The sequence below is a fragment of the Phocoena sinus genome, chromosome 13, assembly GCF_008692025.1.
Source record: "Phocoena sinus isolate mPhoSin1 chromosome 13, mPhoSin1.pri, whole genome shotgun sequence".
In the NCBI taxonomy this organism is placed as follows: Eukaryota; Metazoa; Chordata; class Mammalia; order Artiodactyla; family Phocoenidae; genus Phocoena; species Phocoena sinus.
In genome coordinates, this window is record NC_045775.1 from 64,283,822 (window position 1) to 64,308,150 (window position 24,329).

The 24,329-nt window shown below is 45.1% G+C and overlaps 1 protein-coding gene across 8 annotated transcripts in view; it reads left to right on the plus strand.

Annotated features, from left to right (window-relative positions):
* Positions 1-8,388, plus strand: part of TET3 (tet methylcytosine dioxygenase 3) — a 113,863-nt gene extending 105,475 nt beyond the window's left edge. For all 8 annotated transcript variants that reach the window (XM_032653274.1, XM_032653273.1, XM_032653275.1 and 5 more), the window contains one exon: positions 616-8,388. In XM_032653274.1, coding sequence (XP_032509165.1) covers positions 616-2,420 — 1,805 coding nt within the window. In that variant the 3' untranslated portion in view covers positions 2,421-8,388. The remainder of the gene's footprint in view (positions 1-615) is intronic.
* The last annotated feature ends 15,941 nt before the right edge of the window (positions 8,389-24,329 follow it).

The window sequence follows — 24,329 nt, forward strand, 5'->3', positions numbered from 1 at the left end:
TGCCCGGCGGGGGTGGCACGGGCACTGTTGGGCGGGGGGCCCTGGACGGCTCCCTTACCACCACTCTTCCTGCCTTGAGGTAGAATTTCGTACAGAAAAGTACTGGGGGTCTCTCAGCCACCTGGACCATCGATTATCTTAATTTTGTCAGTCAGCGCCATAGCTGCAGCAGCCCCGGGAAACCAAGCCAGATGGGAGGCACCTGGGAGCCAAATTGAAGGAGGTCTCCCTGTCTTCCCAGAGGGCAGCTGGGCGTCCCCCCGGCTCACCGGCTCTCCTCGCTGCGGAAAGTACCGAGGCGGCAGGCGTGTGGTCTGCAGCAGGGCTTTCGGGTGTGGGGCGGCCCTCGTCCCTGCAGTGGCTGGCACGAGGGGGCTTCAGTGAGGCCGGGTGGAGTTCGCTAGAGTCGGGAAGAATGACGACACCGGAGCCCTGGGCGCTGCCGGCTGCTCTTCTGGGGCTTCCGTGGGGCCGGGCCACGCTGCGCTGCACGGGGAGCAAGTCCAGCCTCACTCGTCTTCACCCGCCCAGCAGAGGAAACCTCTTGGCAAGAGGGAGCGTCCGTCTCTGTGCTTCTCTGTGCTTCTTCTCTGTCTTGCCTCCTGTCTTCCTCAGGCCTGTCTCTGAAGGGTGGATTGTCCCGGCAAAGCCTGAAGCCCTCCCTCAAGGTGGAGCCACAGAACCACTTCAGCTCCTTCAAGTACAGCGGCAACGCGGTGGTGGAGAGCTACTCGGTGCTGGGCAGTTGCCGGCCCTCCGACCCGTACAGCGTGAACAGCGTGTACTCCTACCACTCCTACTATGCACAGCCCGGCCTGGCCTCCGTCAACGGCTTCCACTCCAAGTACGCGCTTCCATCATTTGGCTACTATGGCTTTCCATCCAGTAACCCCGTCTTCCCCTCTCAGTTCCTGGGCCCTGGCACCTGGGGGCACAGTGGCAGCAACAGCAGTTTTGAGAAGAAGCCAGACCTCCACGCTCTGCACAACAGCCTGAGCCCAGCCTACGGTGGTGCTGAGTTTGCCGAGCTGCCTGGCCAGGCTGTTCCCACGGACACCCACCACCCTGCTCCACACCACCAGCAGCCTGCTTACCCAGGCCCCAAGGAGTATCTGCTTCCAAAGGCCCCCCAGATCCACCCAGTGTCCAGGGACCCCTCTCCCTTTGTACAGAGCTCCAGTTGCTACAACAGATCCATCAAGCAAGAGCCAGTAGATCCACTGGTCCACACCGAATCTGTACCCAGAGAGCCTGGCATGATGGGCAAAATGCCTTTGCCCGAGGCATCTCAGAATGGGGGACCCAATCACCTATGGGGACAGTACTCAGGAGGCCCAAGCGTGTCCCCCAAGAGGACTAACAGTGTGGGCGGCAGCTGGGGTGTGTTCCCTCCTGCGGAGAGCCCTGCTGTTGTCCCCGATAAGCTCGGCTCTTTTGGGGCTGGCTGCCTGACCCCTTCGCACTTCCCAGATGGACAGCATCAGTGGGGGTTATTCCCTGGCGAGGGACAGCAGCCAGCCCCGCAGCCTGGAGGACGGCTGCGGGGCAAGCCGTGGAGCCACTGCAAGTTTGGAAATAGCACCTCGGCCTTGGCTGGGCCCAGCCTAACTGAGAAGCCATGGGCGGTAGGAGCCGGGGATTTCAACTCTGCCCTGAAAGGTGGTCCCAGATTCCAAGACAAGCTGTGGAGCCCCCTGAAAGGGGAGGAGGGAAGGATTCCAACCCCGGGGGTGAGCCAGCTGGACAAAGCCTGGCAGTCCTTTGGCATGCCCCTGGGCCCCACTGAGAAGCTGTTTGGGGCCCTGAAGACCGAGGAGAAGCTGTGGGATCCCTTCAGCCTGGAGGAGGGGACGGCGGAGGAGCCCCCCAGCAAGGGCACAGTCAAGGAGGAGAAGGGCGGCGGAGGCAGCGGCGCTGCTGGGGCAGAGGAGGCAGAGGAGGAGCTGTGGTCCGACAGTGAACACAACTTCCTGGACGAGAATATCGGCGGCGTGGCCGTGGCCCCCGCGCACGGCTCCATCCTCATCGAGTGTGCCCGGCGGGAGCTGCACGCCACCACACCCCTCAAGAAACCCAACCGCTGCCACCCCACCCGCATTTCGCTGGTCTTCTACCAGCACAAGAACCTCAACCAGCCCAATCACGGGCTGGCCCTCTGGGAGGCCAAGATGAAGCAGCTGGCCGAGAGGGCGCGGGCGAGACAGGAGGAGGCCGCCCGGCTGGGCCTGGGCCAGCAGGAGGCCAAGCTGTATGGGAAGAAGCGCAAGTGGGGGGGTGCCATGGTCCCTGAGCCCCAGCATAAGGAAAAGAAGGGGCTTGTCCCCACCCGGCAGGCGCTGACCGTGCCCACGGACTCAGCAGTCACCGTGTCCTCGTACGCCTACACGAAGGTCACGGGCCCCTACAGCCGCTGGATCTAGGCGCCAGGGTGCCAGGGAGCCAGCGTACCTCAGCGTCGGGCCAGGCCCGAGCTGCCTCTGTGGTGCTTTCGCCCTCACACCTGGGGGCGGGTTGGGGGTGCAGAAGTCTTTTTATCTATATATACATATATAGATACGCATATATATGTATTTATGGTCCAAACCTCAGAACTGACCCGCCCCTCCCTTCCCCCCAATTCCCCAGCACTTTGAAGAAGAAACTACGGCTGTCGGGTGATTTTTTTCGTGATCTTAATATTTATATCTCCACGTTGGTTTTTTTCCTCCCTTGTTTGGGGGGACCTTTTATTTTCTCTTGTTTTTAAAACTCTATCCTTGTATATCACAATAATGGAAAGAAAGTTTATAGTGTCCTTTCACAAAGGAGTAGTTTTAAATTCCATTTAAAATGTGTATTTATTGGATTTTTTTAAAAGTGACAATTGTAATGGTAAAGGATCGGCAGGAAAGGCCAGAAGCACTCATTCCTGCCCAGTTGTGCTGGGCCTGGTGAGCCTGGCCCTCTTGGGAGCTGACAAGGTTCTCTCAGCCATCGGCCCCTCATGAGCCAAGTGCAGGTTGTAGCCACCCACTGCATCCCTCCTGACAGACATGCCTTCCCTTCAGGGGAGGGAGCCCTCAGGACAGCTTCTGTCCTCTCCGGTAGGATGGGAGAATCTGTAGAAAAACAGCTGGGGTCCCTTTCCCAGTCACCGGCTTGGAGTCGGGGATGGGGGCAGGTGCACCCCAGGCCAGGCACCTGAGATGCTGGCATAGATTTTCCCAGAAACCAGGTTGGAAGTAGACAGCTTCAAGCTTGCTAGTCTCCACACTGAATCCTCTCTGTCCCTTAGCTATCAAGTCACGTGATACCGTGGTCCCCCTCGGCAGCACCTCGGGATGGAGCTGGAATCGAGAGGTTCTCAGGAGCCTTTTCCACCGAGCTGACTAGCCAACGAATACTGGCTGGAGGAATTTGTCTTAGTGGCAGTTTTTTTGTTTTAAAAAAATGCCCCCGAAGTCTGTGCTGATACCGAAAAGGGCTACTGTATCTTTAAAAACAGGAAGTTGAACCCAAGCTGTGAAAAGCCAGCGGTGCTGTAGTGTTGTGCTGGGACTTCCTTGACTCGGGCAGGCTGCGTCTGCAGGAGCTCCACACAGCAGTGTGACAGCAGTAACGCATCTCCTTATCCCTGGATTTCACATTGGACAATGGTGCATGCCTCATACCCGAGCCCACCCCCTCCATGCTATCATCTGGGGAGTGGGCCTACACGTCATGATTTTAAAATGCGAGAGTCAAACATTTTCAGCAGGTAGCTATGACTTTCCTCCCTGATTGGTGCCATTTCTCTATTTGGTCCTTTTCTCCTTTCCTTCCTCCCCCCCCCCCCCCCCCCCCGACCCCGTCCACCCACTTGAACGTGCCCGTTCTAAACTTCTGGTGCAGTCATTCAGCTCTTCGAAATGAGAATGCGGTGCTTAACCTTTTCAACATTGTCGAGAGAGGCTGGGCCTGACGGGCGGAAGCGGCACGCGCTGACGGCAGGTCAGGCCTCTTGGAGTGTCTGGGTTTTTCCCCTATGGTATCAGCAGAAGTTACATCCAGCTACCCATGTGGATGTGTGTGGTGAGTGGGAGGCTTCATAAGGACACAGAGGGGAATGTGGCCCCACTGTGAATGACAGCCAAAGCCCTGAGATAAACACCAGATATTTATTGAGCAGTTTTATTCAGATGTGGGGCTTCACAAAATGAGTTTAACAATCAGACGATGACGCTAAAGGCAAGTTCCTGAGCTTCCAGGTGCCTTGTGTTAAGAGCTGAGAAGTGACCCGCTGGGTGTTTACTGGTAACTGTTCCAGAAGCACTGGCGGAGAGTCGCTGTGAGATGTCCTGAGCATTTATGTGGTCTGGTTTTAACTGTAAATAGTGAGAAAAAAAAAAAATTTTTTTAAGCACTTTTGCCTAGATCTAAACAGCAACTTGAAAAAAAAAAGTATGTTTTAACATGTAATTGTGGGAGAAATTGTAAATAGTAGCTGAATATTTAACGTGCTTTGTCTATCCTTCACTTTTACCATATTCTGTAAAGTTGCATTTATTTTACAGGACGAAAATGAAATATTATTGCTTTTGAAATAAATACCCAAGAGCTTATCAGGATTTCGAATTATTCAGAACTCAGATTTATAGGAAAACCTCTGACCTTCAGTTTGACAAGCTAAAGGAAGCAGAGTCTTTAACGAGCATGCTGATTTTCTAGTTTTGAGGAAAAGTTGGGTCCTTTAAATGCTATTTTGCTTATCGCATCAGTACTTTTATGCAGGTCTCATTTGACTCCGTGCTTAGGTAGATGCGGGGGTGCCTTGAAAACTTCATTTTAAATTATCTTAAGCAAGAAATACAATATTTTACAAAACATTTGGAGAATGTGACCGTCTGTATGACCCGGGAAAGCCCCAGGTTGGCTGTTGGTTTGGAAGGTCCTGAGTGTAACCCAGGTGATTCTGATGCTTGGCATGTATGAATCTCCTTGATGTGTGTTAAATAGACTCTTCCCCTCGTCCCCCTTTGGTAGCAAAGCCATTAGATGAAAGAAGAAACCAGTACAAGCTAAAAGCATGTGATGTCTGTCCCCCCAGCCCAAACAGCCTTCGGTTCATAAATTCTAGATCAGCAAATAGACTGCTGAGAAGTGAGTCAAGAGGCAGTCTCCATTGGACGTCCCCACGCCCTTCAGAACGGTGTTTCAGAAATTAGGTGGTGCTGTTGCCATGCTCAAGCCCATGCTGATTTGTACACACTACATGTATAACCTACCTCAAATCTCAGTCATTAAATTAGCATGCTTTAGACGTATGTTTAAAAAGTAACTATGCACAGCTCTTTATCGCCCGCCCCCCTTGCTGCTGAAGGTTTCTTAAAGAGAAAAATCAAATTTTTATTTTTTACTGGCACTATCATTTTTTAAGTCCTAAAGACGATTAACAGACATTTTTATCATGAGGAGAAAAATAAAGCCATTGCAACTAAAGAACCTAACAACACGATCAAGTTTTAATAATAGTATAGCAGCGGAAATGATGGAGTCTTAAGAGTCATCCCCCAGTGTGCCCTGTCCACAGACGCCATCCACATGCAGTGCAGACATTTGGTTCTTCTTTTCTTTCGTTTTCCCTGCCTTCTGCTTGCAAGGAAAGTACTTGCAAAGTTTTGTGCTAAGAGGTTTTTAAAATAAAAATCGCTTTGCGGCAGGTTCTTGCAAAATAACTGGTGCTAGCTCAAGAAACCGTTATCTCACCATCAGAAAATCTTGAGTAAGGTGTTTCATGGATTTTGAGGTTTCTTGTTTTTGTTGTTGTTTGGTGTGTTTTTTGGCAGGGCCTAGGTTTCCCACACTCTGGCTTCGTGGGTACTGCTTTGCTGTCTCACTGAGGTGACAGGTAATGCGTGGAAAGAGATCATACCCGCCCCTCTTGGTCCTTTCACCAGCCTCTTTTGGAAACAGTAGTTTGCAGAACAAGGGACTTTTGAAGTGCTAAAGTTAAGGAAAGAAAGAGCAGCTCTTAATTGCTTTGTACCAGACAGCAGTGGGTGTGCGAGGACGGGTGACAGTGAGTAAGTAGATGGTAACCTGATTCCATTGAGAGAACCCGGCCAGGCTTCATGAAGTTAACCACCGCCAGATCTCACACCAAGGCAGTGCTGTGGAAAATTAAAATGATAGCCCTGACGTGCCTCAACCAGTCTCTCTTTCCTTTTGTTACTGAAGTGTGTTTTATGGACTAGGAAGCATTTTTATGAATTGAAATAGTATAAATAAAATGGTGCTATGGTGTTTTAATGTGACTGTCCCTGATCCTGTCCTGCTGAGGTGCTATCAAGGTTCTGAAACCACAACCAACCAAAAACAAGGTGGGCTCCAGTCTCTCTTGGCTTCTCCCCCCCTCCCCCCCTTTTGGTGCTGTCTCCTTAGACCTCTGTTTACGTGCTAGAACCTGCTCTGAGCAGTTTTTCTGTTTTGTTTTATTCTTCCCTTGCTGGCCAAATAGAAAGGCAAGTCTCGAAGGCAGCCAGCCCCCTTACTATGACGGGGGAATGGGCCTTCCTGGCTTGGAGGTGGCGGGGCGCTCTCGTTTCGCATCTGTCCTCTTAGGCCTGATAAGAAAGGAGGTGTGAAGGGCTTTTCTTTTTTCTTTTTGTTTTTTTTTTTTTGGAGGAAGGGGAGTTGGGTACTCCTGCCTCTTCTAACGTGGCAGGCATTCTCATAGCCAACACACGTTTTCCTCCTGCGGTCCAGGGTGCCAAGTAGATGTCTCTGAGAGTTCCAAAGGTGCTCTGCATACCAAGGTGGGCCAGATGGGCCTCCTCCCTCACCTAGCACTGGCCAGGACCATGGTGGGCAGGGGTCTCATTCCTTTGCTCCCCACAGCCTTTGCCCCAGCAATGCTTCTGCTTCTCATTGGGAACCCCTCATGTTCAAACTTAAAGGAAGGAGCTTTCTTTGCTCACTCGGTGCCACTGAGGCTCTTTTTAGTTGGTGCTATTCTAAATTTCTTCTTGGGTCCACAAAAGTTGACATTTGAAAAACTCAACAGGAAGCTCCATTTTGTGTCATCCACTGTCACAATAATTTTTTTCAAATACCTCAAAAACGGGACATCGTGACAACTTTGGTAAAGTAGATTCCGTGAGGGTCTGATACATACAGGTTGTCCATTTGGCGACATACCTGACCTTGAAGAATCTGGGGTCATTTCATGTTTCATTCTTCAGTTAAAATGGCAGAACGCCTAAAGGAAGGACTGTGGTTGACTTTATTTCGTTTCCTTTTTTTGCTTTTGAATGAAATGTGAATTTCCCATGCCCTTCTCACTGAGCTTTTTCAGTCATCGTTGCTGTCATTTGAAATGACTCCCTCAAAACCTAGTTTTATTAGCCAGTTGCATCTGCTGTAGTACATGGCCAACTTCAACATACCCTGGACCAAAATGAACATTTTGGGGGGTGCGTACCCCCAACATAGGTTATACAGTCCCACACCCACATGTGCAAAGAGTTTTTCCATGTGTGAGGCCCCTGTCTTGGCGCTCCCAGCCCTTCCTTCTGCAGAGCTGCCGACAAGAGCAAAGCAATAGGCTTCTTCCCTGAGCAGAGACTGCAGCACAGAAATGCAAAGTCTAAAGTTGCTTTCTGCCCAAGAATCAGTGAGAATTGGCCTACTTCCTCGTTCGCTTCTATTCTGATATCAGGGATGCTTTTTGTAGTGGTATTGTTTGCTCTCTTTTCTCATTTTGACTACCTGTCGTTCAGGGATAACTCATCATCATTCATGAGGATTTAAAAAATACTATTTGGCTCATTTGAACATCCAAATTTTCTTGGTTCCAGTACTTTTTTTTTTCTTTTGAGGGGAAAAAGGAGGAGAAAAACAGGAGCGATGTAGTTTCTTTTTCACGTATTCTAATTTAAAAAAAAAAAAAAAGAAACAAGGCCAGGTCATGTTGTGGCATATTAATGCATTAGACTTCATCTAGAACCCCTGTAGCTTTTTGGTGTGTTTTATTTCTTCTCTCTTTGAATTCCTGTTTGGTTACTTGGCTTCCAATGGAGGTGAACTTAACAACCATACTTGAATATTCCGTCTTGACTTTGTAACTGTGGCTACTTGAAATGAAGTTTATCTGGGGTTGATGGATGAATGGTAGATTTTTGCAATGTCTCAAGGCAATAGGATGTGTATTGTTAAACTGTAGATATTCTTAGTACAGTAAATTTATGCTGATAATTTTATTTTGTATAATTTTTACTTTTTTGTTAATATTTTTTCCTCCCACTTTATTGGTTTGCCTCCTGAGCTACCCTCCTTGCCTTCCCTTCTCCCCCAGTGTTTCAGCAGATTTAATTTAGGGTGCCTAGAAATTGCAAGTATGTATCCTTTTTTGATTTGTATTTTATTATAATTTACACAAACAACTGGGTTTGTGAACTGTATTACTCCTGGTATCTTTAAAATATTGTGGGTGTTTTAATAAATTTTATATTTATTTTTTGCACTCAAATTCTGTGTGGCTTCTTCCCCCCACCCCACCCCACCCCCACCCCCCCGAATTGGGCCCAGATTGTGGTATTTAAGATTCCCTGTAATCCCACCGTCCCCCTGCCGGTTGTAGGTACACAAAAGAAGCCCTGACTAATAGCCTGTTCCCCTTCCACCTCCCGCATAAAGTGATGTTCAAAGACTGGAAGCTGTTAAAGCTGCTATAAAGGGGGAAAGTAGACGTGGCCTTTTACTCATCTGTTTCTCCTTTTGTTTGTTTTTCCCCTTTGATCTTTCTGTCCCCTCTTTCCATTCAGTTTGGAGACTCCCAACCCCCGCCCCCATTAAGACTGTTCACTCCTGATGTACTGTTTGCTAAGGATTGCTGCCTCCTGCTCTATTCTGATGGCCTCAGCAGCACATCCAGTAGGAAGGGCCTATCTTTGGAGAGATGAGCTTTCCCATAAGGTCCCATGCCTGGGGCTCCCTCTTTTCGTGCAGATTGCCAATTCTGTTGATGGCTGAAAAGGGAACTGTAAGTTGAAGAAAGGAAAAGAGAGAAGGGCAAATGGGAGGAGGAGAAACCATCGCTTCTGCTTGAAGCATCGGACGAAAATGCATTCAGCATCTCTGAGGGACAACCAACCCCGCGGTCCAGCGCTCCCTCCAGTTGATGCCAGTATTCCGTTAGGTCACTAGACAGGAAAGCTCCTCTCTGAGGACATTCCCGTGAAAACCCCATCATTCCAATAGGGGTGCCAGATGACAGCCCCGGGGGGTTTCTTCTCTGTTTCAGTTGCAAAGGAACCCTCTGGAAATGCCTGGGCACACCAGGGTTACCAGGGCTCCTCACAGATGTTCGTGTGTCTTATGAAAGTGGGGTCACACTGTGTTTGGCAACCTGCTTTCCACTTGACATCTTTAAGTTGAAAGAGACCTAGTGTCCCCTTTCCCAGCCCCTGTTGTGTTGGCCCCATTTCCAGACCCTGAGGTGAGGGGCTAGGAGATTACTGCTTCGGCAGGGACTGACTCACTACTGGGTAATAGAAATATGCTTTCATCTCTTCTTATACGAATTCCGTATTAAGTATAGAAAAATTAGAAGACAGGAGTTTAAAAAAATTATTTGAAATCCCACTACAAGAGAACCACATATTATTGGTCACAAACATTTTCTGAGTATTTAAATATAACCATATGTGTGTGTATACAGATATATATTTTTTTAATGGAATAAAACAATAATACCATGTTGTGATCTTTTCTCCACTTAACATATCTTCAAGTATCAGTAATCCAGAACTAATCCAGAACTAATCCAGAACTAATCCAGAACTGTAGTTGACCCTTGAACAACGCGGTGGTTAGGCGCACCAGCCCTCTGCACAAAGAGCCCCAGATTAATTACTAGTCCACCCTCTGTATCTGCAGCTCCTTGGTATCTGAGGTTCCACGTCTACCCACTCAACCACCTTGGATCCTGTAGGACTGTAGTATCTACTATTGAAGAAAATCTGCGTTGGGACTTCCCTGACGGCGCAGTGGTTAAGAATCCACCTGCCAATGCAGGGGACGTGCGTTCGATCCCTGGTCCGGGAGGATCCCACATACCACAGAGCAACTAAGCCTGGGTGCCACAACTACTGAGGCCACGTGCCTGGAGCCCGTGCCCTGCAACAGGAGAAGCCACCGAAATGAGAAGCTGGAGCACTGCAATGAAGAGTAGCCCCCGCTCGCCCCAACTAGAGAAAGCCCACGTGCAGCAACAGAAGACCCCGTGCAGCCAAAAATAAATTTTTAAAGATTAAAAAAAAAAAATCGGCGTATAAGTGAAACTGTGCAGCTCAAACCCGTGTTGTTCAAGGGTCAACTGTACATATTCTTAAAGAGTTGCCTAGTATTTCGTTGTGTGGATTTACTCGTCCACACGTTACTGTTGAACTCTAAGATTCCAACTTGTTGCAGTTATAAACTGAACTAATCTAAATCTGCCTCCGTCATATTTCCACTAAATTTCTTTGTACTCCAAGAACCATCTCAATTCATCCCTCTGAGCCACATGACTGCATCCTTAATTCCCTGAACCTTCTTGTGACCCTATACTACCCCCACCACATCCCTGTTCACACCTAGAGCATCCTTCGTTATAGCGGGATCTCTAGAAATGACCAATGTCCCAGATGGGATCTGGCTGGCCTAAACCAAGCACACAGACACCACGGAGTCCCACAACCTGGACACGCCATTTTTATTAACACACATCGAAGTTTATCAGCTTTTTAAGCAGCTGAGTCACGCTGAGGGCTGTGTGGCTCAGTGGAAAGAACATGGCTCCCTCACTTCCCAGTTGTGTGACGTGAGATGAGCTGTTTCACCTCCCTGTGTCCTTTTCTTTGTCTGTAAAGCAGGCTAATGACACCACATAATATGGATATGAGGATCAAAAAGAAACACTAGAGGAGTAAAAGTACCAGCCATCTGAGATGTGGCAGGTATAGAAGCTATCGTTATTACTCCGGGCATATACAAAAGCTTTAAGTCACTGAGGAGCACAAGACTCAGCTGTGGACCACAGAGTGACCTCTTATGTGAACTACTGCCAAGTCAGGCTCCCGAGCTCCAGCCTTTATGCAATTCATCTTGTGTTTTTACTTCTACACACGGCACTTGGACCTTAACCATCCTAAATGGGCTGTTTAACCCATCCTCCCCACCAGTGTTGAATCTTAATCTTGTCAATATTGTTTAACCCTACATAGCTAGCTATGCAGACTTGTTCGACAACCTTATCACAAGTTCAGCTGATGCTCTTGTAGGCTGCTTAACCTAGGAGAGCTGTTAGTCATTTTATGTCTCCCATTGTACTCTGAAAATAATAGGCACTCATTGTCCTGTAAGATGAAATGAACTGATACCCTTAGGGAGCGGGGGATCAGCTGAAATACATTAAACACGTGTAACAGCGCACGTTCCCGTCAGAGACACAAGCACACCACAGAAGGCACAAGAGGACCACACATAGAAGACACCATAGAAGACATAATCAAAGCTTCATCAAAATCTAGATCCAGGGCTTCCCTGGTGGCGCAGTGGTTGGGAGTCTGCCTGTCAATGCAAGGGACGCAGGTTTGAGCCCTGGTCTGGGAAGATCCCACATGCCACGGAGCAACTAGGCCCGTGAGCCACAACTACTGAGCCTGCGTGTCTGGAGCCTGTGCTCCGCAACGAGAGGCCGCGATAGTGAGAGGCCCGCGCGCCGCGATGAAGAGTGGCCCCCACTTGCCGCAACTAGAGAAAGCCCTCGCACAGAAACGAAGACCCAACACAGCCAAAAATGAATTAATTAATAAACTCCTACCCCCAACATCTTCTTAAAAAAAAAAAAATCTAGATGCTTCCAATGCTACCCTGACTCCCACCTGCAGAAGTCTTGGCAGATAGATACCTGCTCTCTTCCTCTGCCAGCAAGCCGAAACCCAGGCCCAATACCCCTTCCCTACCCTTCAAACATCTTCCCTATTTTGTCTCTTTTCTTCGCACACATTGACTCCTACTCCTTGGGACTACTGCCCTCCCCCCGGACATTTTCTCTTGACTGGCACCTTTTGCTTCCCCTCTGACATTGCCTCATGAGCTAGCCTCTTTCTGCAGCTCCTCCCCTCACCGTGCTCTCAGGACTGTCGGCCTGATCCTGCTCTGCCCTCAAGCTCACCGCCTTTCTCCCTGCTTCCTATCACCACCACGTTTCTGCAGGTGTAGACCACCTCCTGGCTTCAACATCCACACTACTCACTCACCGTGTCTTTGTTCCTCCAGAAAGAACTGTCTTCTAGGCAAATGATTCTGTCTTCACTGATCTCTCAAAACCCTCTACTCCTGGGACGTACCACCAGTGACGTCCCATTATCCCAGAACCCTAAAGCCCTCTGCTCTTCTCATGGCCCCTTTGTGCCCTCATGTCCATTAAACACATATGCCCCCCAGGAGAATAGGCTCAATCCTCACCAGGCCTCAACCGTGACCCTAATGCCAGTGATTTCCAAAGCTGTGTCGAGCCCTGAGACCCTCATGAGTTTGGGCTGCTGGATAGCTCTGGATGGCTGTTTGGCAGGGCCAAAGTCTTAACACACCTAAAATTGACCTCTCAAGTCTCTGCCATATTTTCCTCTGGCTGTTGATGGCCCCGTCATTCTACTGGTCACATCCTGACACCTGCCAAGGCTGGATTTTACCCCCTTAGTGTCCTCAATCCCGCCTCCTCTTTTCACTATTATTAGCGGTCCACACTGGGCAGTTGCACAGGATGTGCACTGCACAAGTCTGGGGGGCACCATTCACATAGACTAACATGTGGGCCTTGATCAGTGGCATAGATTCCCTGTGGGCAGGAGAGGACCACAACAGGGCCTTCTAAAGCCAGGGGCCCAGGGAAGAGGCCTCTCATACTTTGGTCTAAAAATGAGAACTTTCTGAAAGATTAAGTGACTTGCCCAAGACCATCATCTAGGAAGTGGCAGAATCCGGACTCAAACCAGGTGTGTCTGACACCGAAGCCTGAGCCCTGTCCAAATATACCCCTGCTTCTTCTGCACCTTAAGAGCCATGCATCCAAGGGATACACATTGTTCTCACTGGCAGGAATCTACCCACAAGCTGAGCTTAAGGTATGGCTGGCAGCCTGCAGGTCTATGAGCACAAGAGGCATAGGACAAGGTGGCTCTGCAGGAAGACTTGTGCTTTTTAGAGCTTCTCAAAAGTATCAATATTGGAAAGTCTGCTTTCTAGCCCCCATTTTATCTCTCTGCTCACCTCACCAAAGCCAATCTCCTTACCTAGATAATCTTCCTTAAACCAAAGAGGATGATACTATTTCCCTGTAATACTCCTCACTGCTCTCCATTTGGCACAGCTCTCAGGGTAAGGCACAACACCCTAACTCCGTCCGAAGGCCCTGCAGGACATGGCCCCAGTTCACAGCCCATTCGGTGTCCTTGTCCGATGATCTCCTCAGTGCCTGCCCCCACCCCGGCCAGGTGGCTTCTCACATATGAGAGTGCTCTCAGGCTAATGGTAGTGCAAATAATACCCCCAAGAACTCACTCCTTTTAAAATCCGTTAAAATATTTACATAAACTATAAAACCACTCCAAATAAGTTATCAATAAGAACAAAAAGGTCAACAAGACTTTACTCAAGGAAGTATGAATAAACAGGAAGTCGAGTTTTCTGAAACCAAAGAAAAACTTTCACTGCACAAAGAACCTCAAACATTAATTCAGAGACTAGCAATGAATCCTTTGCAAGAAATACAGAAGGTTAGACAGTGATTGCAATCTATTCTCAAAAGAAAAAAAAAAGCTACAAGTGTATATTGTACAACACAGGGAATATAGCCAATATTTTATAATAACTATAAATGGAGTAGAACCTCTAAAAAGTGTGAATCACTCTACTGTAACCTGTAACTTATATAATATGGTACATCAACTACACTTCAATAATAAATAAATAAATGATAAATAAATAAAAAGACTATCTCACTCAACAAAAGCAAGATTCCTCGATAACAGACTAAATAGTATCGATGCTGAAAGCACGACTGATATGCTGAGAACAGAAGAACTAAGGTAGATCAGGAAACAGCTATTTAACACAAAAGATTACATAGGGAGATGCACAAGCCCGTAAAAGACTATGAGAATAGAGCAATGAAGTGCCTCTTGAAAATACAGAATTCCCAACTTCATTAATCATTAGAGAAATGCAAATCAAAACTACATTCATCTCACACCAGTCAGAATGGCCATCATCAAAAAACCTAGAGACAATAAATGCTGGAGAGGGTGCGGAGAAAAGGGAACACTCTTGCACTGCTGGTGGGAATGTGAATTGGTACAGCCACTATGGAGAACAGTATGGAGGTTCCTTAAAAAACTACAAATAGAATTACCATATGACCCAGCAATCCCACTACTGGGCATATACCCTGAGAAAACCATAATTCAAAAAGAGTCATGTACCTAAATGTTCATTGCAGCTCTATTTACAATAGCCAGGACATGGAAACAACCTAAGTGTCCATCATCAGTTGAATGGATAAAGAAGATGTGGCACACATATACAATGGAATATTACTCAGCCATAAAAAGAAAGGAAATCGAGCTATTTGTAATGAGGTGAGTAGACCTAGAGTTTGTCATACAGAGTGAAGTGAGTCAGAAAGAGAAAAACAAATACCATATGCTAACAGATATATATGGAATTTAAGGGAAAAAAATGTCATGAACAACCTAGGGGTAAGATGGGAATAAAGACACAGTCCTACTGGAGAATGGACTTGAGGATATGGAGGGGGGAAGGGTAAGCTGTGACAAAGCGAGAGAGAGGCATGGACATATATACACTACCAAACGTAAAATAGATAGCTAGTGGGAAGCAGCCGCATAGCACAGGGAGATCAGCTCGGTGCTTTGTGACCGCCTGGAGGGGTGGGATAGGGAGGGTGGGAGGGAGGGAGACACAAGAGGGAAGAGATATGGGAACATATGTATATGTATAACTGATTCAGTTTGTTATAAAGCAGAAACTAACACACCATTGTAAAGCAATTATACTCCAATAAAGATGTAAAAAAAAAAATACGGAGTTCCCAATAAAGGACACAGAATAAATGGTTCTGAATCAGTAATCGGAGGTCTATGGGAAGGGCTTCCCTGGTGGCGCAGTGGTTGAGAGTCCGCCTGCCAATGCAGGGGACACGGGTTCGTGCCCCGGTCCGGGAAGATCCCACATGCCGCGGAGCGGCGGAGCCCGTGAGCCATGGCCGCTGAGCCTGCACGTCTGGAGCCTGTGCTCCGCAACGGGAGAGGCCACAACTGTGAGAGGCCCACGTACCGCAAAAAAAAAAAAAAAAAAAAGGTCTATGGGAAGAAAAATGTTCTGAATGAGGTCAGGTGGAATTGCTACCTTCAAGGCATTGCAGGCTCATTTGATCAAGAAGTCCAAGTCCTGGAGATTAACCTCCTCCTCATTGGCTGAGGAATCACTTCTGCAAAAACGTTTCAACTCTTCAGCCATGTTTACATTCGGAACCCTGAGCAAAAGCTGTAGGCCCACAGCCCACAAGTCTCAGATCCACTCAATCCATAGCCAGCACCGAACGCCTTGCTCTCAGCAGCTACTGTGCTGGGTGCTGGGCACACACCGCCAGGCCCAGACATCCAAGCAGTTCAGAGCAGAGGACCTCACTGGAGACTAAAATGTCTGGCTGGTTTTTACTATCCCTATGCACTGGCAATTCTAAACAATGTCATTGCTAAGGCAATAAATGAGGTAAATATTATGGTACAAAGAAGGAAAAGTGAACTAATGCTTTGTTTTAAATTAATAAACTTTATTTGTAGAGCAGTTTTAGGTTTATAGAAAAATTTATTAGTAAGTAGAGAGTTCCCATATACCCACCCCATCCTCCCCAATTTCCCCTATTACTAACATCTTGCATTAGTGTGGTACATTTGTTATGACAGGTGAGTCAATATTGATACAAAATAATGACCCAAAGTCTATAGTTTACATTAGGGATCACTCTTTGTATTGTACACTCTACGGGTTTTAACAAATGTGTGATGACATGTATCCACCATTGCAGCATCCTACAGAATAGTTTCACTGCCTTAAAAATCCTCTGTGTGCCACCTTGTTCATCCCTTCCTCCCCTCCAACCCCTGCCAACACTGATCCTTTTTCACTGCCTCCATAGTTCTGCCTTTTCCGGAATGTCATATAGTTGGAATCCCACAGTGTGCAGCCTTTTCAGATTGGCTTCTTTCACTTACAATATTCATTTGAGTTTCCTCGTGTGTTTTCGTGGCTTGATAGCTCGTATCTTTTTATTGCTGGAATTGACACTTTAATTGCATTAACGTGTGTTTTGTCTGCTGGGTGAGCACTGAGAAGCGCGGTGGAGAAACTTCACGTCATAGGCGGCCTGGAGTCCCCAGGCTGGGTCTTTGCTTTCAGAGGGCGCTCGCAGATGGCCTCCCCAAGGAGCCCACGTTGTGGGTCTAACAGTTGTTGTGGTTACCGTTTTAACAATAAAGAACCTTCAGATTGGCACCTTTTTTTTAATTATTTTTTTTTGATGTTAACATTTCATGGTTTTTTTTTAACATCTTTATTGGAGTATAATTGCTTTACAATGGTGTGTCAGTTTCTGCTGTATAACAAAGTGAATCAGCTGTACATATACATATATCCCCATATCTCTTCCCTCTTGCATCTCCCTCCCACCCTCCCTATCCCACCCCTCTAGGTGGTCACAAAGCACGGAGCTGATCTCCCTGCAGATTAGCACATTTAAAAATTACTCTTTAATAAACATTGCATTCTGCAGGCAAATTAGTACCAAGTCAGCCCCTGACACGCAGACTCAGCAGCGTGCTTTTTTTTTTTTTTAATTATTACTATTATTTGGGTTAAAGTGAGTTTTCCCCTTGGTTTCTGTTTACTTAGCAATTTTTCCAATTTATTTTTTATTGTAAAATGTACATCAAATAAAGTTTACTATTTGAAATATTTACACGTTTACAGTTCAGTGGCATTAATTACATTCACATTGTTGTCTCCACCATCCATCCCCAGGACTTTGTCATCATCCCAAACAAAAACTCTGGGCCCACTAAGCGATAACTCCTCATCCTCCCCTCCCCGCCCCTGGCAACCATCTTTTTACTTTCCCTCTCTATGAATTTGACTACCTAGGTACCTCATAGAAGTGGAATCATACATTAGTTGTCCTTCTGCGTCTGGCTTAATTCACTTTGCATTAATGTCTTCAAGATCCATCCATGGAATAGAATGTGTCAAAATTTCACTCCTTTTTTTTTTTTGCGGTACGCGGGCCTCTCACTGTTGCGGCCTCGCCCGTTGAGGAACACAGGCTCCGGATGCACAGGCTCAGCGGCCATGGCTCACGGGCCTAGCCGCTCCGCGGCATGTGGGATCTTCCCGGACCGGGGCATCGGCAGGTGGACTCTCAACCACTGCGCCACCAGGGAAGCCCTTCACTGCTTTTTAAGGTCAAATAATATTCCACTGTATATGCATACCACATTTCATTAGCCGCATGTTTTAAGGGTGAATTTGTAAAGGTTCTGAATCTTTGGTTCTGGCTTTGAGCTCCTTAATGCCTCTAATTACCCCCTCCCGCCATACCCTGCTTTAAATTGTACATTTGAAATACAGTCCCCACAATAAAATGTAAGGATGAAGAAATAGACATATTATTTCAGTTCCATCATTCTGTGTGGCCACTTTGAATTGTATGTTTAAAACTTTTAACTTGGAGACAAATCAAACCCACTAGAATCAGTCTTGAAAAAAAAGACAGACATAATTGCAATTTCTGGAACTCATTGTGAAAAGACACTTTTATGAATCTCTGCTGCACTTTGCCTTGTTTTTTTTTTGTTTGTTTGTTTGCGTTGCGTCTTCATTGCTGCACACAGGCTTTCTCTTGTTGTGGTGAGCGGAGGCTACTGTTTGCTGCAGTGCACGGGCTTCTCATTGCGGTGGCTTCTCTTGTTGCGGAGCACAGACTCTAGGCGCGCGGGCTTCAGTAGTTGTGGCACGCGGGCTCAGCAGTTGTGGTTTGCGGGCTCTAGAGCACAGGCTCAGCAGCTGGGGCACATGAGCTTTGTTGCTCTGCGGCATGTGAGATCTTCCCGGACCAGGGCTCGAACCTGTGTCCCCTGCATTGGCAGGCGGATTCTTAACCACTGTGCCACCAGGGAAGTCCTCCATTGGTTCTTGTGCGAATCAACTATTAACCATGGTTGTTACAAAAATGGTAATTTTCCGATGTTATAATTCCTACATTTATTGGTTGGCATTCTTCTATTTTAAAAAAGCACTTTTCCTTCCCCCTCCTTTTGTATTATTAGTAGTAATGTTAGTAGTACTATGAACTCGTAGATTCTTATTTATAATTGCACGTTTTTAAACTATTCATTTTTGATACACAAGTTGTCTCTACTTTAACCAGTGGCAGCCCCTCAAGCTCATGCCTGTGACCTTTGATATGTCCTCATCATTCGAGTGTTTTCTTGTTTTCTGTCACACAATATATTCCAGGCTTATCTCACACTTTCCCTGCCCCAGTCCTGGAATCAGCCATTTCTCCAAGAAGCCCTGGTTCTTTTTAAATGGGAAATATTTAGAAATCAAAATCTGGGAGATATTCATGTCCAGTGCTACTTGGAGTATCGCTTCCCAGCCCTTTCAGCTGACAGATTTAGGAGATACATGAACACATTTTTTTAAAAAATCATGAGCTCAAGTAGATAACCCTAATTCCCCTCTAACACCACAGGGCTTTTCCTCTCCGTTCTGTGTTCCACATCTATATTGTAAATTTCCTTCATCAGCCAAAGGCCACCAGGAGCACACCTACAGTTAAACGAAGTTAGATTTATGACCTGTTGCAACAAGGGAAACTGCTCAACTTGCGGAGCCATGGGACATCCCAGGGGGAGGGTGTCAGAAAGGACTTAGCAGGATTTGGGCTTGTGTTGGGTGATTATGGAGGAAGGTTTGAGGGAGTGCACATTGCTCTGGATATGGCTGTAAGGAGGCAGGGCTAACTCTATGGGCAGGTATCTTAATTCTTTTCTAGAAAGAGTGAAACATGGGAACAAGGCTACCAATCACAGGGTTAGGCCATTTTTGTGGTTTTAAACAATGTTCAAGTTTTTGTCTGTGTTTGGACACGATTATGAGGTGGCCCTCTTTTTATTTGGATCCATCACCATCACAGGGTGGCCTTCCCTGACGTTGGTGTTCTGTGAAATTTTTACTTTTAATAAACACCACAGCCTACCTCTGGTGTCAGGTCAGCTCCCAGCTGTCAGGGGCTAATTCTCTCTCTCAATATCTCTTTTTCCACAGTGAAAACATTCACTCCCAACATTATTGATGTATTTAGTCATTTGCTCAATCCTACAATACACACAAAATAGTTTCAGAGTTGTTACACTTATACCACTACCAACAGCAAAAATATCAAGTAAAAGTCAAGAGTTCTTTGTAGATTTTTTTCAATTCTCAGAATATGTCCAATTAAAAGGACGGTGTTCAAAGTTACTTGAACTAATCATATTTTTTTCTTCTGTATAAATGAGTTTGTCATCAATTTGACTTTCAACTAGGTTCATTTTTAAACGTTAAGTATTTTCCCCATCCTCATCGATTTATTTTTTGAATATGTAAAATATTAACACAGTTAAAAAGTCAACACTATATGAAAAAGATGTATTCAGAAAAGTCTCATTCTTTTCTCTCTTCCTCTCTCTCCATTCCCACCTAGCCCCTCTAGATAAGCCAGTTTCATTAAATTTCTGGTTTATCTTTCCTTTTACAAAAATAAGCAGACACAATATAGACTTTTATTTCCCTTACTTACACAAAAGCCAGCATATGAAATATACTTTCAAACTTTTGTGTTTTTTTAAAAGGAAGGTTTATTGAAGTATGATATATTCGCTCCTTTTAAGTGTACAGTTTGATTGATGCTGGCTATCAAACTAGGTAACCACCACCAAAATCAAGATACAGAACATGTCCAGCACCCCAATAAGTTCCCTGTCCCTTTGCAGTCAATCTTCTTCTTCCACTCCCAGCCTCTGGCAAACACAGATTTAATTCCTCTCTCTATTATTTTACCTTTTCTAGAATATCATAGAAATGGAATCAGACAGTATCTAGCCCTTTGTATCATCTGGCCTCTTTCACTTAGCATAATGAAAGTGAGATTCATAATTGTTGTTAAAAGTACTACTTGTTCTTTTCCTTATTATTGCTGTGTACTATTTTGTTGTGTGGCTGGAAAAATTTGTTTATCCCTCTACTGGTTCATGGACATTTGGGTTGCTTCCAGTTGATTGCACTTTTATATCTTAACAACATAAACTGGAAATAATTCCTTATCAATTTATAGATTTCTTTCTTATTATAACCCTTACCTCCACTTTTATATGGGTTATAAAAGTTAACAGCTTTACTGAGATATAATTCACAAAGAGTAAGGCTCACCCTTTTAAAGTGTACAATTCAGTGGGTTTTAGTGTATTCATAAAGTGTGTGTGGATCAACAGTATATAATTCCAGAATATTTTCATCACCTCAGAAAGAAACTCCATACCCATTAGCAGTCACACCTTATCCCTAACCCTATCTACTCTCTTTTTCTAAGAATTTGTCTACTCAGGAATTTTCATGCAAATGGAATCATATAATCTGTGTGTCTGGCTTCTTTCACTTGATATAATAATTTCAAGGTTCATTCACATTGTCGCGTGTATTAGTACTTCATTCCTTTTTATGGCTTAATAGTATTCCATTGTATAAATATACCACATTTTGTTTACCCATTCATCAGTTGATGGACATTTGTATTGTTTCTACTTTTTAGCTATTATGAACAAAGCTATGAACATTCGTGTACAAGATTTTGTGTCCACATATGTTTTTACTTCTCTTGGGTAGATACCTAGGAGTGGAATTGCTGGGTCATATGGTAACTCTATCTTTAACTGTTTGAGAAACCGTCAGACAGTTTTCCAAAGCAGCTGCACCACCAGCATGTATAAGGGTTCCAATGTCTCCACATTCTCTCCAAACTTGTTATTGTTCGTTTTTTATTCTAGCAATGCTAGTGGGTGTGAAGTGCAATTTCATGGTAGTTTTGATGTTCATTTTCTTAATGGCTAATCCTGTTGAGAATCTTTTCACGTGCTTTTGGCAATTTGTATATCTTCTTTGGAGGTATTCAAATCTTTTGCCTAAATTGGGCTATCTGTATTTATTGTTGGGTTGTACGAATTCTTTATATAAGCTTTCTTCTACTACTTGTGTGACTACATCTTTAACATTTAGACCTCTGGTCGTTTGCATCTTTTTCTTGTGTATGGTGTGAGACATGGGTCCAGGGCCTTTATTTACAAATTTTTTCTCCCACTTTTGAATTGTATTTTCACTTTCTTGATGGTGTCTTTGAAGCACAGAAGTTTTTCATTTTGATGGATGCCAATTTATTTTTCTTTTTTCACTTGCTTTTAGTGTCATATATCAGAAGGCTTTGTCTAACCTAAGGTCACAGAAATTTACTTCCATGTTTTCTTCTAAGAGTTTTATAATTTTAGCTCTTACACTTAGGTCTATGATAGATTTTGAATTAATTTTTCTGTACAGGGTGAGGAAGGGGTCCAACTTTATTATTGTACATCTGGATATCCAGTTGTCCCAGCGATATTTGTTGAAAAGACTATTCTTTCCACCTTGAATTGTCTTGGCACCTTTGTTGAAAATCAAATGACCATACATGTAAAGGTTTGTTTCTGAACTTTCAATTCTATTCCGTTAATCTCTATTTCTATCGTTATACCAGTACCTCATTGTCTTGATTACTGTAGTCTTGTAGTAAGTTTTGAAATTGGGAAGTACAAATTCTCCAACTTCATTCTTATTTTTCAATACTGTTTTGGCTAATCTAGGCCCCTTACATTTCCATATGAATTTTAGAATCAGCTCGTCAATTTCTGCAAAAAAAGCAGCTGGAATTCTGATAGAGATTGTGTTGCATCTACAGATCAATTTGGAGAGTATTGCTATCTTAACAATATTCTAATCCATGAACCGGTGGTGTCTTTCCATTTGTTTAGAACTTCTTCAGTTTCTTTCAATAATGTTTTGTGGTTTTCAGTGTACAAATCCTAAACTCATTTTGGGAAATTTATTCTTAAGTATTTTATTCTTTTTATGTTATTGTATGTGGAATTGTTCTAATTTTATTTTCAGATTATTCACTGTCAGTGTATAGAAGTACAATTGATTTTTGTATATTGATCTTGTATCCTGCAACCTTGCTGAACTCATTTACTAGTTCTAATAGTTCTTTATGGATCCCTTAGGATTTTTAAAACAGTTTAATTCTATTAATTAATTTATATTAATTGATATACTTGCTTTGCAAAAGGATTTGGCTATTTCCTTTCATCTTTTAGTTCCTGGAATAATTTGTGTAGTATTAGGCTTGTCTGGTGTTTAAGGATTTGATAGAATTCTCCTATATATGGTGTATTTATTTGATAAATTTCTCTATTATTTTATGGAGATTGGTCTGTTAATGTTTTCTCTCTCCATGAGGGTCAATTTTGGGAAACTGTATTCTCCTCTGAAATTATTGATTTCATCTGTAGTTTGAAATTTATTTGCATAAAGTTGTACAAAGTAGTCTCATATATTTTTTTAGTTTCCTCTGTTTCAATGGTTAATTCCCCTATGCCCCTTTATATTTTGTATTTTTGTGCTTTCTTCCCTTTTTTCTCAATCAGTTTAGCTACTGGTTTGTTGATCTTGTTAATTTTTTCCAAAAGAACCAGTATTTTGATTTATTATTTTCACTATCTTTTGTTTCCTACCTCATTAATTTATGCTTTTATGGTTATCATTTCCTTCCGTGTTCTTTATTTGGTTAATTTTGTAGTTCTTTTTCTGGCTTTTTGAGGAAGCTAAAATTTTAAACAAACAAAAGATAGCTTATAGTCTGCCAACTAATTTTTAGCAAAAAACAAAGGGTTTTTAAAATGTCTATTCAAGCTATGAATCCTAGGAACAAAGTTCCTTCTAGAAAATTTTACTGAAAAATCTCCTTCGTGAATTAAAGTTAATGATAATGATGCAATAGCATGACGTGAACATAAACATTTTTTTCATCCCACAAATGTGTAATATAAGGACCACAGTAACTATCTAAGCCTGACATATCTGAGATGTTGTCCGTACAACCTACTATATAATTTTAAGTTTTTTAGTTGAATTTTTAACCATAAAACATCAGATTACTGACGTTAATTATCTCTGAAGTTAATTCTCAGATGATGGCATTCCATTTTATGCTTGGCTTTGGCTTAGCATTTATTTTGCCTGTATGGACTGAATGTGTCTGGTTCACCTCTACCAGAAGAGGGCAAGAAGGTTGGACGGTACAGTCTGGTTTATGGGTGGTCGAGAGAGAATGGAATGAGGAGGCAGAGGTAAGTCTGGCCTGAGGTGCCAGCGGGAAGACCCAATAGTGTTCCAGGGGTCCTGTTACCAGAAGCGCTCTGGGACCACCCACGGGCCAACTCCTTTCTTACATGAGAGGGCCTCTTGGACCTCCGGGCTCCTCCCAGGATGCTGCATCCCAGAGACCCGTCGGACCTCCCTCTGGAGCGCTCCATCCTGCTAGGTCCAGGGCCAGGGTAGCGTTGACAGGCGACGTCCGTACCCCTCGGTCTTTCCCTCCGGGCCCGTGCGCCATTCGCCTGGACAAAGCTTGAGCGCGCGCTTCCGGACTCGGGAGAACATCCGGGTCATTTACAAACTAAAGCACACAAGAGGCCACGGCGGGCGGTGGGTGGAGCGATCTTAGTGCGGATCTACCCGGAGCGGGAGCGGGGGCGGGAGCGGGAGCGGGAGCGGGAGCGGGGGCGGGGGGGGCGGGGGGGGGCGGGGGGGGCGGGGGGGGCGGGCGGGGGAGACCAAGCAGGACGCGGGCGGCGCGCCCGCCGCGGGGAGCCTCTAACCGCCCCTGCTCCCGGACTGGGGCACCGAGCTCGGGGATCCGTTCGACTTAGGAAAACACAAGCAGTGAGGAGTTGGTATTCTTGAGAAATACATCACATTTGTCAGGGAAACGACAGAGACTGAACTCAGCTTTACAAAGCAACTCAGGAATCTTTTGAAGAAATACCAACCTAAAAAGAACTGGAAGGAGGAAGAATACAAGTATATTCGTCATGTAAAGCGTTCCTTCCCACCCTGTGAGCGAA